Source organism: Tiliqua scincoides, chromosome 4, assembly GCF_035046505.1.
Source record: "Tiliqua scincoides isolate rTilSci1 chromosome 4, rTilSci1.hap2, whole genome shotgun sequence".
NCBI lineage: Eukaryota > Metazoa > Chordata > Lepidosauria > Squamata > Scincidae > Tiliqua > Tiliqua scincoides.
Window position 1 is genome coordinate 78,120,147 of NC_089824.1, and position 17,806 is coordinate 78,137,952.

At 43.0% G+C, this 17,806-nt stretch overlaps 1 protein-coding gene across 1 annotated transcript in view; it reads left to right on the plus strand.

The window, feature by feature from the left end:
• The window catches only part of NEDD9 (neural precursor cell expressed, developmentally down-regulated 9), a 69,484-nt gene that overhangs the window by 22,854 nt on the left and 28,824 nt on the right, over positions 1-17,806 (plus strand). Inside the window, exon 2 of the mRNA XM_066623964.1 lies at positions 6,035-6,481. Coding sequence (XP_066480061.1) covers positions 6,035-6,481 — 447 coding nt within the window. The remainder of the gene's footprint in view (positions 1-6,034; positions 6,482-17,806) is intronic.

The window sequence follows — 17,806 nt, forward strand, 5'->3', positions numbered from 1 at the left end:
CCTCTCCAGACTGAGAGCAAAATCCAAAGTCCAGCTGAAATGTCTGCGTGACTTCCTCTTTGCCGACGATGCAGCTGTCACTACCCACTCTGCCAAAGATCTCCAGCAGCTCATGGATCGTTTTAGCAAGGCCTGCCAAGATTTTGGACTGACAATCAGCCTGAAGAAAACACGTCATGGTTCAGGATGTGGACTCACCTCCCTGCATTACAATCTCTGAGCATGAACTGGAGGTTGTCCATGACTTTGTGTACCTTGGCTCAACGATCTCCGACACTCATTCTCTCGATACCGAGCTAAACAAGCGCATCGGTAAAGCAGCTACCACGTTTTCCAGACTCACAAAGAGCGTCTGGTCCAACAAGAAGCTGACGGAACATACCAAGATCCAGGTCTACAGAGCTTGCGTCCTGAGTACACTTCTGTACTGCAGCGAGTCATGGACTCTTCGCTCACAACAGGAGAGGAAACTGAGCGCTTTCCACATGCGCTGCCTCCGACGCATCCTCGGCATCACCTGGCAGGACAAAGTTCCAAACAACACAGTCCTGGAACGTGCTGGAATCCCTAGCATGTATTCACTGCTGAAACAGAGACGTCTGCGTTGGCTTGGTCATGTCGTGAGAATGGATGATGGCCGGATCCCAAAGGATCTCCTCTATGGAGAACTCGTGCAAGGAAAGCGCCCTACAGGTAGACCACAGCTGCGATACAAGGACATCTGCAAGAGGGATCTGAAGGCCTTAGGGATGGACCTCAACAAGTGGGAAACCCTGGCCTCTGAGCGGCCCGCTTGGAGGCAGGCTGTGCAGCATGGCCTTTCCCAGTTTGAAGAGACACTTTGCCAACAGTCTGAGGCTAAGAGGCAAAGAAGGAAGGCCCATAGCCAGGGAGACAGACCAGGGACAGACTGCACTTGCTCCCGGTGTGGAAGGGATTGTCACTCCCGGATTGGCCTTTTCAGCCACACTAGACGCTGTGCCAGAACCACCTTTCAGAGCGCGATACCATAGTCTTTCGAGACTGAAGGTTGCCAATACATGTAGTCCCTCATCTAGCTTTAAAGGTTTCCCCAGACATTGCCTGCATCTGCAGCCATAAGGTCTATAGCTTTGATTCTAAGTGAAAGCTGAGATGGTCAGGATAATGAATGCTGTGCACATTGCTCTGCATTTCCTGTACTTGCACAAATTTGGGGAATGTATATGCTCATAAAACATACTCTTAACCACCACATTATACCAGTTTTCAAACTGAATTATGTTTTGCAGTTTACAGTGGCACCATGCGCACTTTCTTGTAGCAAAAGGCATACAGAAGTGGGAATTGAACAGTATTAAAAAAATGGACAATCTTTTCCACTGATTTAATAATAACAATAATCACCACCATCATCATCTTGTCAAATTACAATCACTTGTGGAAACTTTTGCTTGAGATGCTTACATCATTCATTTTGTTTTACGTTCTCCTCCCTCTCCACCCTTCTCCTTTTTCCTGTTACTGTCTAAATATTACTGTGCGTGTGTGTGAGAGTGACCTGTTTTGTCATTTGCAGGAGCTCATAATGGAAATGAACAGGCGTTTCCCCTTTGCTTGGAGAAGGTGATAGTTTCCTTGGTAGCGATAATGGTAAACTCTAAGTGTGCGTAGGTGGCAGTAAGTGGGGTAGGGGAAGTTAATCATTCTGTTATATGACTCAGTGTACACAAGTGTACGTGCCTGGGAACATTTTTTTTCTTTTTTTCCTAAGTTGTGGCAAGTGATTTTGGGAAAGAATGGATTAAGTCATTTTATTATTATTATAGCCTGGTAGAGATCAAGACAATGAGATGTGATGCAGGTGCAGTCTATCTTTAAAGAAGCCATTGTACTTGATATCATGTTGCATCAGCCATAATTTCTCTGTTTGCTTCAAGGCTGTGTGCCCCTACCACTGTCTAGTTACCTTCCTCATTCTTCCTGTTTACTTTATTTGTCAGAATGGATACTCTCAGCAGCTTCACCCTGGCTCTAACTGGCCTCCTCTGCCTTTGTAATTTTAAAGCTATTGGCTGACATTCCTCCTGAAAGTGCCTTTCATTTCTTTTGCTCTGAATCTGAAAACAACCCACTATTAAAAGTATCTTGTTATCACCTTTGTGGCATAGTGCCCAAATGACTCTGACGTTTCTTGGACAATTATTTTTCTAAGCAGAGTGAAATTTGCACAGTATTTGGCTTGGAAATTGTAGCATATATGTAAAAATACACAGGATTCCAGGAACTGAAATCTGGAGGAGTTCAACAGAGAACAAAGCAGTGTTGAAGAATTAGGCCAGTTAGTGATAATTGCCATCAGAGCCAAGGAAATGACAGAGGGAAAATGATGTGCTATAAGTACACATTTTGTACGCGTATATTCATTCTGAGCTTCTTTGAAGGCTATGAAGAGTGGCTGTCGTTGTTCCCTGCATTTCTCCTGCAGTTGTCTAAGGGAGAATACCATATCAGTGGTGGACCTGTTGGCTCAGAATCCGCACTGCACAGGGAGACAGACCAGGGACAGACTGCACTTGCTCCCAGTGTGGAAGGGATTGTCACTCCCAAATTGGCCTTTTCAGCCACACTAGACGCTGTTCCAGAACCACCATTCAGAGCGCGATACCATAGTCTTTCAAGACTGAAGGTTGCCAACAACTCTGAGCTTCATTAATGTTCATGTAAAAAATGGTTCTGAGCCTTATGGTTGTGATCGAAAAGGCATGGTAAACCAGAGCATAAAGGTAGGATGCATCTGAGTCCTGCAACCAAGACTGGGTTCTCTCTACCTAAGTAATGGGAGAAAGGGAAGCTCTTCTTGATTTATTTTTACTCGCCTTTGTGTTTCTTGTTAGTAGCACCTAAAATTATTGCTGACATTTTTGTCACTTTAATTTTTCTGCTGCTGGATTCAGTTCATTTGTTCCAATTAAATGTTGGAAACCTGAATGGTTCTGCTTGATCACTCAAACTGTCTTTCTGTCTGTTGTCTACGCAGCTGCAAAATAAGGATCTGGCACATTGGGCTGGAGAAGGTCAGAGGTGGTCAGTCTTGGTACTTACAGGTTATATCACTTCCCCATAAAACTGAGGCTACAGAAACTGGTGTGTTCTACCCATATCTAGCCCAAGGACAAGTGAACAAAGTTCTCAAAAGAAGGAATACATTGGCTTAACAGTGGGTTAAAGTGTTAAGTAGAATTGATAGCTTAATTTCTGTTTTCTTTCTAAGACCATTTTTATGTACTGGATGTAAATTTGGTTCGTGGACCAAATCAAGGAGATACTCTAGCAGCAGAAAATTGGCTGTTTCTTATCAACAGTCCAATTCAGGGGGATAATATAAATGATCTGAAATCTCGGAGCTGTTTTGTTGTTGATTCTTGAATTAAATGAGTTAACAAGTTGGAAAATCTTGAAAGAGCTGGGGAAGGAAAATCTTTTGCCTTCTACCCCTTAAATTTTATAACAAAGGGGTTGTGGTGCAATGAGAGAAAATATGTTTTGCAAAAATGAACCTCTAGAGTGATCCATAAAAATTTCAGATGGTCACACTGGTCCACAAGAAAAAAATTCCAAAGCCAGGTTCTCATAGCTCATTGCTCTGAAAAGTACACTGAATCAACACGTTTAATTTACTAATCTTTCTGTATTGATTGTTTTTCACATTTTTATGCCACCCTTCCTCCTTGGAACTCTGGGTGGTGTACATGGTTCCTCTCCTCCTTTTGACATCACAGCAACCCTGTGAAGTAGGTGAGGCTGAGAGATGGTGACTGGCCCAAGGTCGCCCAGGAAAACTTCATGACTGAGTGGGAATTTGAACCTGAATCTTCCAGGTCTAAGTCCGATTCCCAAAAGTGAGGCTGTGTTAAGATGGTTTGAGCTGGTAGGGGGAAAAGACATGGAAATTTTGTAATGTGCTATTGGTGTTTTACTTGAAAAATCAATTGCCATGGTTGTAGCTCACATGTGAAATAAACTGCCAGTTTTTGAAAGACTCAGCAGAAGCCACAGACTAACTTGCTTATGTTTCTATGTGCTGCGTATGTGTATTTCAGCACTTCAAATGCATTTTCCCTCCTAATTTTTGATAGCTTGCAATTCATCTCTAATTATCTGTGCTGTGAATGCCTTTGGTTGCCAGTGTGCTTTGTTGTAATCACCTGAGCCAAGAAATGAAGTGTTCCGGGCCTTTGTGAAGGCTTCCAAGAATGACAGCCTATACAGCTTGTCTGCTTTCCCCTGAACGCCTAGTTTGGCCGACAACCTTAGTACTGAATGTGCCAGACAGCCATGTATACAGAAAAGAGAAAGAAGCAAAGCATGTTTTGTCTGAGAATGGAGACAGCATATTTTTAGAGAAGTATGGGTAGACTTGCCTTACCATTTTATAAGGAGACTGAAAGCCAGAGTGTTCCGTCATGGATGCAAGTCTGGCCTGGTGCTTGCATTACTTTGGGAACATGGAGTTTGCAGCAGTGCTGCTTCTTCCCACTCTGTCTGGTAATATGAGGAGCCTGGGACAACATGGAAAAAATCCATGCTGAGTCCCTCCTTATGTCAGGGCCCACTCATTTCCCTTAGGGTTGACGCTGGCATGGAGAAGAGCCACCATGTGGAGGCCTCCTGTCTGGTCCAGGCCTCTCTTGTTACCATGGTGGCGCAGGAACAAGTAATGTTGCAGTGTCTCCTTTGCTACCAGGATAAAGTGATGACTGAGCCTTAAAGTCACTCTTAAGAGGCAAAGATCTAAAAAACCAAACTCAGATGAATTCTCACTGAGCAGTGAGGGTACATTATACGGCTTATCTTCTCTGTTATTTGTGTTTAAAATGGTGGGGGGCACTGATCCTACTTCTTAATGAGAGATGAATGTATTTCAGTCTAAAAACCTTTTCAGACTTTAGTTTAAGCTGCTTAATGTTTGCCTGTGAAAGTTGCAAAGACCCTTGTTCCCTAGGAGAAATGGCACCACTAATTTTTTTCTCCTCAAGGCAGGAGTGTCAGGCTGTGTGAGGTAGTTGATTTGGACAGCAGATCCAAAGGACATTTTATTTTTCTAGCTCCAGTCCAAAGGTGTACACATGCTCTTCAACTTACAGATGCCTGAGTTACAGATGACTACACAGGAGCTTTCACACACGCACAGTCTGTCCTCTACTGGTGCTTCCATGCAGGAGTGATAATGCTGGACCTGCAAGAACTAGCTGTTCTGACTTAGGTTGGTTTCAAGTTACAAACATATCTCTGAAACCTAACAACTCCATAAGTAGGAAACTTACAGCCCAATCCAGTGGGCTTCAGCCAGCAACGGAACACGCATTCCACTGCTGGAGACTGCTGGAAAGCAGTTGTAAAGTGCCTACTGGTGGCGCATTGCGTAGCGCACTGCCAGGAGGCTGGCAGGAAGGCTGCAACCTTTCAACCTTCATTGCCAGCTCTTCTGCTGAAGCAGGTAAGACATCAGGAGAGGTGGGAGGGGTGGGGGAGGACAGGTCAGGGGTGTGAAGGGGGTGAAACAACATGGGAGGGGACAGAGTGGAGAGGAGAGGGGGGGATCTGGCAGTGGTGGCACACGCTGGATCCTATCCCCCATTTTTGCTGACCCCAGCCCCTTTCTCTCCTTGGACTTGCACTAGCAAAATCACTAGCACACAGATTCTGAGGAGACCCATTGCGGGTCAGGTGACTTATACAGGGGTAAGGGGATTTAAATCTTTCCCTGCAGAAGCTTCCGGATTTCTTCCTCCCCCCAGTGGATACAGTGTGTCCATTTTACAGTGTTTGCACCAGCAGAGGGAAGGGAAGGACAGAATTGGGCTCTTAGTATGTTGGGATAGATAGTGCCATTTTGACTCTCCCTCAGGTGCAAAATGTAGTTTATTTTATCCTTGTTTGTGTAATGGTGCTTCTCCCTCCCTCACTCTCTGTTCATATTCTTTTAAAAGAATCAAGGACTAACTGAATTGAATATATGCTTAGATTTCTCTTCTCTCTGTTTGCTCTACAGAATCTTATGGCAAGAGCCCTCTATGATAATGTCCCAGAGTGTGCAGAGGAGTTGGCCTTCCGCAAAGGTGACATTTTAACAGTGATAGAACAGAATACAGAAGGACTGGAAGGATGGTGGCTCTGCTCTTTGCATGGACGACAAGGCATTGTCCCTGGCAACCGTGTGAAACTTCTGGTAGGCCCTGTTCAAGAGAGTCACTCTAACCAAGATATGCCACATTCAGGATCCGTTCATCAACCCTTGAACCAACAAAAGATCTACCAAGTACCGAGTGCACATGCTTCTCCTCGGGACCCAGTCTACCAAGTGCCACCGTCTTATGTGAATCAGGCAATCTACCAGGTACCTACTGGCCATGGACTTCAGGGTCAAGATATTTACCAAGTGCCTCCATCTGGGCAAAAAACTCTTGGTGGAACTGATAGCTCCCCAATAAATAACAAGGTGGGTACAATTTACATTGAGGTATCTGTTTCCAAACAATTCTCCTGTACTGCACAACAATGGAATAGAGGAAGTAACTGAACTTGGAAGTCTAAATAGTCCACAAGAAACTGATAAAATTTCAGTATGTCCATTTCTTCTAATCATAAATTATCTGTCTGATATATGAATCTATTCTAATGAAAAAATCCTGTTTGGTTATTGACTTTGAGACTAAAAGAAGTGAAAAACCATTGGGGATTATTCTGCAAGACTATTTGTCCTCCGTCTGCAGAGCACAATGGAACTAACTAATGGCTCAACTCCCTGCCTTTATGCACACAAATCAAAATGAGTTCTAGTACCTGAACCAACATCTGATCAATTTAGAATTTGTTCTTATTGACAAATAACCCTTAATGGCCCCAGTAAACCATATTATGCGATATGCATTCCCATCCATGTTAAGGTGCAAGAAGAATCCAATCATCTTTAAATGTATTTTGAGTAAGGATTACACAGATAAGCACTGATTGGTTGCTAGTGTGGCTTCAGACTTTAATTGGTTTAATGAGTAAATTGATCAACTAAATCAGGGGACTCCAAACCTTTTGGCACAAGGGCTGCATTGTGTATCTGACACAATGTTGAGGGCTGGAAAATAAATAAATAATAAATACACAGAGAACGGGTGATTGAATACACTAAGTGAATGGGGGTGGGAGGAGGAGAGGAGCAGAGGACAAAATTGACTTGCACAGGAAGAAGGGAATGGGTTTTGGAAAAGCATCAAGCAACCTGTGACGCAAATCTCAAAGTTTTTTGTCTCAGTTTCTGCTCCATTTTAAGTTTAATGAACATTATATTCCAGGTCTCTCGGCATCATTATGTATCTCATTCAGCCACTAGAGGTGCTGAGTGCAGTATATACCCGGAAGTGTGTCTTTTGAGTTATTTTTAGCCCTGAGAGGTTAGGGAACCTGGATAAAATCCTGTGGAGAGCCGGATTTGGCCCTGTTTGGAGACCCCTGAACTAAATGTTTGTGATGGATCCTGGTAGTGATGTGGCATGTGCTGGTCTTCTGTGCAGTAGCAGTGGCCTGATCCTTGTGTATAGGGATCTTAGATCTCTAGTTTCATACTATTTGTTAGGCAGTGTGCATTTATACCATACCATGCTAGTGTCAACAATATATGAAGTTACCATTTTGTTAAAAGCCTTGACTAGAACGTCATTTTTAAAGAGTGATTCAAGATGTAACAGCAGTGCCCTGCCAGAAAGAACAGGAAGTACAGATAATTCTGATTAAAAAGGTGACTCAAATATAAAACCTAGACTCTCAGTTAATAAAGTGACGACACTTGGCATTCCCCTACAGTCTTACATGCCCATCGCATGAGTCAGGGCAATGGCTTCTTGAAAGTTAGAGGAAGAGCTGCTCTGTACAAATCCTTAGCCTTTCACTTGATATGGGGCAGCTGGAAGGCAAGGCTATCAGTAAATCTCCAGAATATTTAGAGCTTGTTGCTGAACCCTTGCAAATGTGTCTCAGTGACGTACAGCAGACAGGGATACTCAAGCAGGAAGTACATGTCTGGAAGGTGCCATGGTTTAACTTTTCATTACAGTTGATGTTGGCTGAAATTCTGTTTCCTGTTTAGACAAAGTCCATGATCTCTCCAGCTTGTCCTTGATTCATGCCCTCTTCACTTCAAAGTAGTTGGAACCAGCAGATTTTGAGGACCCCTCTTTCACATTCAGGTTCCTTAGGAACAGTTTTCTGGTATTCTGACTGCTGTTTAGGGTTTCCATTCTTTGTGGTAATGAGCAGGTTTTCTCTGTTCGGTCTGTGGAAGAGGTGGGTTTTGTATTGCAGTTTGAACACAGAAAAATAGGTGGTGTCATATAGATGTTCTATGTTGAAGTTCCAGATGGGAAGGACAGCAAAGGTTTTTATTCTGCTTTTCGGGGGCACAGACCTTTTTCATACAGAGTTCACTGCAGGCATGGATCCATTCCATTTCCTGAAGGTTCTTTTAACAGTCTATTAGCATAACCTGTGTAAGTATATTGAAGATGATAAACCTTGCTGTGTCTCCAGCGTAGCTAGAGAAAATTCTGAAAACATAGAAAGCCCATCTCAAATTAAATGTAGAGTGTTTTTCCAGCATACCCTGTGTGTTGTGCTGTTTTAGATTTTTTTCAAAGTCCCTCTATGCTTTCATTTTAAAAATCATCCCTAATTAAAAAGGGATTTTTATCTACTCGGGCTTCCCTCCTCATCTAAACAAGGCAGTCTCTCATCTTAAATCCCCTTCCTCAGGAGATCAGTAAAACAATCTTTAAGTATTTAAGGGAGCCTGGTGTTGTGAACAGTTGAGCTCAAGGTTTCTTTCCTTGACGTCTAAAATGATGAATATCTTTCCTTCAACTGGCAACACCTGTCCCCAGCAGATTAAGTGAGCTGCTGCTGTGCCTGCTTTACCTAATACAGGATCCGCTTGCAAGTATTCTGTGTGTCTTGGCAAGGCTTGGGAGTTAAAAATATTCCATCTACTGTGATCTCAAAGAGTCATATTAATAACAGGGGGTCAAAATATCTGCATGGCTGCAGTCAAGCCCTGAAAATGGCTGACTCTTGCTTTCCAGCTAGACCTTACCATGCCTTTAAAGTTTAAGGCAAGTAAGCATTTATTATTGATCTGTTACGTGCAGGATAGATGCTTTTTTGTTGTGGAGAGTATCTTTCTTTCCCAGCACTGGAGGCACAGTACTGTATTTTAGACCTACGAAAATGCAGTATCTGTCCTACCTAGTGCTGGGATTGCCATGTGGAAGTGTGGTCCAACAATTTTTTTCACAGTGAGAATGGGGATGAGGAAGGTAATTAAATTATGTGATCTGCCCCAAGGCCACTCCCTTATACCAGTGATTCCCAAAGTCCTCTTTAGGAGGAGGGAACCACATAAGTATTTGCTGGGGTGGGGGGAGTACAGCAACGCAATCCCCAGGATTGAGCTGCAGCTGGGGACGGGAGGGTTTTTTTTTCACTTACCTCCAGCCAGTGCAGGAGTCCTGGGAGGTCCAGGGAGCCCTCCACAGGTTTCCCCAGGCCTCTGCAAGTATAGCGAAAACTGGAAGTACCTGTTTTTTTTTCTTTTTTCACACTTACAGAGGCTTGGGGAGCTCTGTGGAGGGCTCCCCAGACCCCCCCCCAGGGGATCCTGGGGATTGAATTGCTGTCTTCCCTGATCCCTGGGGATTGATAAGTGCTTCCCTGGCTGGGGGGTCATGACCCACCAGTTTGGGAACCAGTGCCTTATAGCATTTGAAGTCCATGCTTCAACGCACACATTTCTTCCTTTGCATCCCTGTGCCTGCCAGAAAATTTCCAGTGGTCACAACCATATCCAACTTTTCCAATTGCAAACGAGGAAAAAAAACAACAGTTATGAAAACAGGTTAAATTGGCTCTCTTCACTCTGATTGGTGGATGTTTCCTTTCTTCATTTTCAGCAATTCCTTTTGCCGAAACAACTTTTCCCCATACTGATCAACGCTAAAGAGCAGATATCTATGGGGAGGCCAGTTGGTCAATGAGACTTTTTGAAATGGTGCCTGCAAAGTTTGTGCATCAAGCTGTTTGCAGGCAGCCAATTCCCTTAGTGCAAATATGGTTTTTGCTGCCTCACAGTTTCCATTAAATAAGCACTAAACATCATAAAACTGTGCTAACGCAGCAGTTCCTGCTGGTAGACAGGGCAAGGCAGGTCAAAGAGACGTCTCAAGGCAGGTGATTAGAGTGATGCAATGACCGAGGAATGTTAAGGCCACTGCTGTATCAGCTTCTCTTATGGCACCGAAGCACTGCTCTTAAAAGAAATGGTCTCAAATTGACTGAAATAAGTGATGGATTGCTTGAATAATCCTTCTCTGGAATCCCTCCTTGGAAATGGCAGTTTTTGGTCAGGGATGCAAAATGATCCTGAGGGCTGATTGAAGCCATCAGTGTTTCATCCTCCAGCCATGCATGTTAAGTCCTGCTTCTAGGCATGCAATAATGTCCAACTTTTGTAGAGCAGCACCTGAAACACTTAATCATTACACAGATTTTCCTGGAAGAAGCAATGCCTGATGCATTTATGGGTATTTGTCTTAACTGGGTGGTGGTATTATTATTTCAGTGCAGGAATTTAGTGGGCCCCTATAACTTGAAAGAGATGACTTGTTCCAACACAGAATTCTGTTATGCCATCTCTGACCACCTTGGATGCTTCAGCATTGCTGAGTTTGTGGCCCTTCACCAGTTTGCAGTGCCATGCAAATTCTTGCTCTCTCTCCAGCCTTAGGCTGTCCTCTTTATGTTGCAGCTACAACATTGTGTTTGCTGACATTGTGCTGGTCTTGGAGGTGATGTTGAGGTCCCTTAGGCTTATGGTATTGGGTATATTGAGCTTCCATGCTGAAGCCTATGTAATAGGATTTGAGGATTTTGTGGCTACCATGAGCACATCTGTTGTTGGTTTTTGTTTGCCTGACACATGTGGCAGGTAATATAATCTGTTTTATTGCCTCTGGGTTGAAAGAAAAGGATCTTGGTTTGGGGTATACCCAAATCACAGGTAGACAATTGCCCAGAGAAAGTTAGTTTTGTTTTAATCTTTCTTAACCTCTGTGGTAGGCTAGTTGTTGGCCTGCTCCCATCTGATGGATCCGGACAACCAAGGGTGTGGTCACAGAGCTTAGAGTTATATGTACCACATGTTGCTCATTCAGTGTATGTATAGAAGGCTAATAAAAGCTTTCTGAAAGGGGGTGGTGACCTGGAACCAGAAGATAATCAATGTCTTGATTGAGACATACAAAATTATGCTGGGGATGGACAGAGTGGATAGGGAGATGCTCTTTACACTCTCACATAATACCAGAACCAGGGGACATCCACTAAAATTGAGTGTTGGGCGGGTTAGGACAGACAAAAGAAAATATTTCTTTACTCAGCGTGTGGTCGGTCTGTGGAACTCCTTGCCACAGGATGTGGTGCTGGCGTCTAGCCTGGACGCCTTTAAAAGGGGATTGGACAAGTTTCTGGAGGAAAAATCCATTACGGGGTAAAAGCCATGATGTGTATGCGCAACCTCCTGATTTTGGAGGTGGGCTATGTCAGAATGCCAGATGCAAGGGAGGGCACCAGGATGAGGTCTCTTGTTATCTGGTGTGCTCCCTGGGGTATTTGGTGGGCCGCTGTGAGATACAGGAAGCTGGACTAGATGGGCCTATGGCCTGATCCAGTGGGGCTGTTCTTATGTTCTTATGTCTCTTGAGGGAGTGAAAAATTCCATACATGGTACATTAAAAGAGGTTGTTAGAGTCCAGCTTAAAAACGTCTTCTCTGGACCCTTCTCATTTAAATAATTACAAGCCAATTTCAAACTTCCCTTGTATAAAATGGTGGAAAGGGCAGTGGTGTGCCAGCTTCATAGTCATCTGAATGATACTTATCTTTTTCCCCCCTATGTGGCTTCCAACCAGAGTTTGAAACTGAGACTGGCAGCAAATTTTCCTGCACCAACCAGAGCAGGACTACTTATCAAACTATGACTGGTCTGAACTTGAACAACTTCAGTCACGGATAAAGTTGAACCAGAAATGAAACAGAAAGTGTAATGGTTTGACTCTCTGGTATAGATGTTGCTCTTTCATATGATACTGTTTGGTTCTAGTTACTAATTGACCCAGAATATCTGGAATATTGTACAAGGCTTGCTGACTCCACTAATTTAAATACACCAGAGCAGTGGTTCTCAAATGTTTATCACTGGGACCCACTTTTTAGAATGAGAATCCATTGGGACCCACCGGAAATGATGTCATGACCAAAGTGATATCATCAAGTAGGAAGATTTTTAACAATCCTACCTACACTTACCCAGGAGTAAGTCCCATTGACTATCGTTGTTAAAAGCATATACAGAGTAACCTGTTAAAAGTACAGATCTGTAACATTTCCCCAAATGCAGCCACATATCATGGTAGCATCAGGTCTGATATATTAAAAATAAAATATTGAAATGAATAGGCACCCACCTGAAAGTGGCTCGCAACCCACCTAGTAGGTCCCAACCCATACTTTGAGAAACACTGCACCAGAGAATTATTCTGTGGGTAGCCAGTTACTTTTTTGCTCTTGTACTTACTCTTTCTCACTCTCAATTCTATTGAGTGCAGAGCTTCATTTTGAAAAAAGGTGCAGGCTTCAAGATTGTCTGGAAGTCATGGGTCCTGGAATCCTTTATATTTAATGCCTAGGGTATGGGGACTGCTCATGGTCATTCACTGGCAAGATGTAATGCACTTTGCATGTACCCACAGGCACTTTTATGACTTTGAATATTCCAGGACTGAGACCCATTATTGAAATCAGTTGCAGGCCTCCCATTATATTCTATGGGGCAGATGCTCCGGCTTGAAGCTGTAGGACCCTGAGGAAGCCTCTCTGCGGCTCCCGATGGGGTTGGAAACTGTGTTTCCCGTTTCCCAGAAGCACAGTTTATAGCATCAGGGAACCTCAGAGAGGCTTCCCTAACTCATCCTTAGGTCATGCGAGGCTTTGTGAGGCTCAGGTGAATGGGGGGGATTTGTGTGTGGGGGCGGCGAAAGCCTGTGGGGGGGGTGCCATCGCGGACCTTTGCCCCGGAACACAGGACTGATTGAAATAAACCTCTAGGCTAATAAAGAAGTCTTGGTGAAGAGTAGTTCAAATGAATTGTGCATTCATCAATTCAAGACTTGTTGTTCTTGTTCAGATTTCTTTACAGAATGTTTTCGTTCCATGATACTCAAAATATATTACAGTCTACAAAACAAGACAATAAATCATGATGTGCATAATAAATCATGATAAATTATGATCATGTAAACATGGAATATAAAACAATTTACAAAGCAAACGACTCCCTCTTACAGTTTATATGAAGCTTCCATCTCAACCCAAGCCTGAAATCCTTGGAAAGCAGAATTTCTTCCACCCCTCTAGGGTTGGCAGAGATGTATTGGTGCAGCAGTGAGTCAGTTCACCATGTCACTCAAGTTCCCATGCCCTTCCTTCCAATTAAGCTGCAATCACATACTCATTTGAGAAGCACAACTACAAGTTAGCATGCAAGACTTGTTCCAGAAATATTCTCCCTGGCCCATGATGGTTTTGCTGCTGCTGCTGCTGTTCACATGCTTTCCAAAAGTCAGAGGCTTTGGTTATGGTGGAAGCTCACAAGGCATTCAAACTTCAAACAGCACAGATGTTTTTTCTTCCTTTTGAAGTTTGGTTGTGAACCATTTTTTCCATTTGGGGGACTTTTTTTTTTTAAAGGTTTTTTAAAAAGTGGCCTCATTTCACCCCTGGTCACCAAATGCCACAAGTTCTTCAAATATGTTTTTCAAGTCAAAGTTTTTGGTTTTTTTAAAAAACATACAAATGTCACAGAAGTAGCCTTGTAATTTGTGACTCAGAAAGCTCTCTGTCCTCTCTGAAGAGACAGTGGATCCTCTCTCAATTCAGGAGTGTGCCGTAGAAACTTGTTTATCAAGGAATACAATGGTTTCAAAGAGTGCAAACAGCTTGGGGTCTTGTGGGGCTGGTGCCATGGGCCCACCTGGGATGACTGTTGTGTCATATGCAACAGTTCCTGAAGTAATGCCTTTGACATTTAGGAGAAGAGAAAGAAAGAAGAGCCTGTATAGGCTGTTCCTCCTCCATCTCCAAATGCCATTGGCCTGTATAGGCTGTTCCTCCTCCTATCCCTCTCAAAATGCCATTGGCCACGCTAGGATGCTCCCAATCAGAAGGACTTGGTGTGTGTATATCCTGGCACCTTCCATGAAATGGATATTCAAGCTAATTTCCTTAATTATATTCCTTATCACTGATAAACTGATACAGGTTTATCAGTGCATATAGAGTTCAAATAAACCATTTCTCCCCTCCCCCCCCCCCACACACACACAATTAAGGAAACCAAATTCCTTTGGATTTGAAGGGAGGGGCTGGGAGATGCACATACCAAAAGCATATGCTCTGGATGCAGCCCCTGGAAGCTCTTTACCCAGCCCTGGGCTCTCCCAACACAACTATCAGCTGCTCTCAGTTGCTGAGTTGTACTGGGGTGCCACTGCTGAAAGGGCTGCCCATATCTTGGAAATATGATCAAGTTTATCATATTTTCTGTCATTTGCAGCTAATGAGTGTCTAAGTGAGAAAAAGTGCTTGCTTCTGGTCACTTGCTTAATCACTTCCTGCCTTATGACATCACTTCCAGCCCTCAGCAGGCATCATGAATGCTGTTCAGCCCGCTGTATGAAACAAGTTTGATGCCCCTGTTCTAGATAGATAAATATTTCTGATACTGGCACCATTTTGGCTCTCATGTAAAAAATGTGTGTCTCTAAATACTTGTGAGGTCATGCAAGAACCCATTCTCACATAGTTGCTCCAACAGTGGCCTCAGACCAATGAAGTATTTTTTATCCCCTCCACCTTACATTACTAGGAATTCAAAAGTTTACCAACTGCAAATAAATGGTACCAGCCAGTTTAGACAGGTGCACATGTCTTGTGAAGTAGATGCAGAGTTCATGGTTATGCATGGGTATTCTGCAGCATTTTCCTTTAACCCTTTCCATCATGCAATGTTTATAGCACTCTCTCCCAGTCTCTCCCTTCTTTTTTCCACTCTCCCTTTCCCTTTATTCTTTCCTGTCTTTGGTCAGTACAGGTAGCCAAATTAGGTAGTTAGGTGCGGAGGTGGCTAAATGGACTCCACCACTTCAGTCTGAAAGGTGAGGGAATCACATTTTTAAACGCTCTCTACCTCAAAAACTCCTTGCCAATAGAAATCCTGCACAGCAGCAAAGGGTGGGGCTGGAATCTTTCTGATGTCCTAGTCTTCTAATTGCAGGGAGTCTGTTATACCATGTTTTGAATATCCCCACAACCACCACCTCTCTGTGTTGTGCCAGAATTCCAGGGACCCTAATCAGCCCTTGCTGTAACAATTAGATTTCATTTCAAGACAGCAAATTATTATGATTGTAAAATCACTGATATTCCTTGAGGGAGGACAAAATGCTAAGTTTTTCAGGTGCCTGAATGCCAGTATAAAGTGGCCCCTTCTTCTCGCTTGCAGGGCAGCGAGAGCAAAGCGTTCAGGTGCCTGAAAAACTTAGAACCCCCCACCACCACCAGTGCATAAAATAGAAACCAAACTGTTGGAAACCATTCTTTATAAGAATTAAAGTTACAGTCATTGTGCTCTGTTCATGTATTACCTGCTGGAGCTATACGAATAGGCTGCTTGCACTGCAGACATAGGCCTGGTTCGGATCCATGTTTGAACTGGAGAACACAAGCCGAACAAGTGTTTGCACATACTCCCTCCTTCGCCCCCTCCTCCTCCGCTTGCATGCAAAGGAGTCCTAGTTAGCTAAGCCACAGCTCTGCATGTTGTCTGAACCCAGCAGTTGAGGTTTAGCTGTGGTTTACAAACCACAATAATGAAACCAGAATTTGATATTGATTTCATATCCTTGTTTAAAAGAGTGAAACTGCAGCTCCCATGTTTGGTTAAACCGTGGAATTATGGCTTAATCCAGGATTGTTGTGTTGCAGCTTTGCACCTGATCTGGGCATCGAGAGAGCTCATTAAACTTACATTCCCAGTCCATGAAATGGTTGGATTATCTGAATTGGACCATTGCATTTGCACTACTATTACAATTCTGAATGTTGTGTTCAGTCTGTGATGGTTCCTTGGCACATCCAACTCACCATGACTGCATGTGTTTTGATTATGTGGTTTACTTAATCCCAAGGCTAAAGGAAAGCTCACTAATTCAGTTTGTAAGTGAAATGTATGCACAGAATTCTGGTTGTTCTGTAACAAAAACTAAAGTTCTCATCTGTTACTAACCACACAGCAGGTACCCATTGAGAAGAGTCATGCATCTCAGCCGTTTGCATTTATTTCTATGGTTATTCATAAGCTTTCAGGCTCTCTCAGAAAACCACTAATGAAGTATCTTCCAGCCATAAATATGCAATAGTAAGAAATGAGTCACTGATCATGTGACTGATCACGTGACTGAATAAAGATGATTCTAAGGCAGAACCCATAGTTTTTATAAGATGTCTCTGAGACTAGGGGCACAATCCTAACCAGGTCTGCTCAGAAGTAAGTCCTATTTTGTTCAATGAGGCTTACTCTCAGGAAAGTGTGGTTAGGTTAGTGGCTGCAATCCTATCCTCACTTTCCTGGGAGTAAGTTCCACTGAACACAATAGAACTTACTTCCGAGTAGACAGGTTTAGGATTGTGCCCTAAGTAAATGCATTCATTTCTGCACTGAAGCTGCCAAATGAACATTTGCTGTGTTTGATCTTGATGCTAAGACAAAAAAAGCAGCATGGACATTGCAGGCAATAATTCAATATCATATGCAAATAATGGACACCATCTTTCCTATCCCAAATCCCCTTATTAGTATTCAGATTTTCAGTCACATTTGATATGGGCTCCACAATATGCCCAAAGATCCCATGGCAACAGCTGGTTCACAGTAGCTCACATCCCAGGAACACTTACTTGCAGGTTCCATTTGAAATCACTTGAAATGCATATTTAAAGTTGCTGTGATGGAGACTTGACATCACTGAATTAATTCATGAGACCCAAACCTTGATCATGCACTTTTGTTATTTGTTAGAGAGAATTTTGAAATTGTCCCAATCAGGAATTTTGAAAAGGCTAAAAATGCAGTTGAAAGCATGCTTTGATCACACAGAAAGGTTCCAGGTCTAGGACCTGAACTCATTTTCATCTTAAACCTACCTTTGCCTTGCCATTTTTCTCCTAGTTAAACTGAATTTTTAATTGTGCATTTGTAAGAATTCAGTTAATTTCAAGGCACTGTTAAATTTTCAGATGGGAGGGAAGGAGAGACAAATGAATAAAAAAAATTAAAATAGCAAAATATCAATGGGAACTTAATACAAGCATCTTCAACTACTGCCTCCTTCCTTTCCTTCCCAGCCTCTCACTAAATGTTTGCATCTTCCATTTTTGTAGAAGTGGTTGTTTTTCTTGCAGTTAGCTACTTTGTTTTAGGATTGTTCAGATTTAGTGTTTTCTCCCTGGTGTAATGGCACAACATTGCATTCACCTTTGAATCAAGAAGTTCATTTCTACCGCCATGGTGTGCCTTTCAGACACAATGCACAAAGACTTGCCAATTCTGTCTATTCCAGCAATGGAACTTAGGACACCAACATTATTCATCACACCCCAAATATTT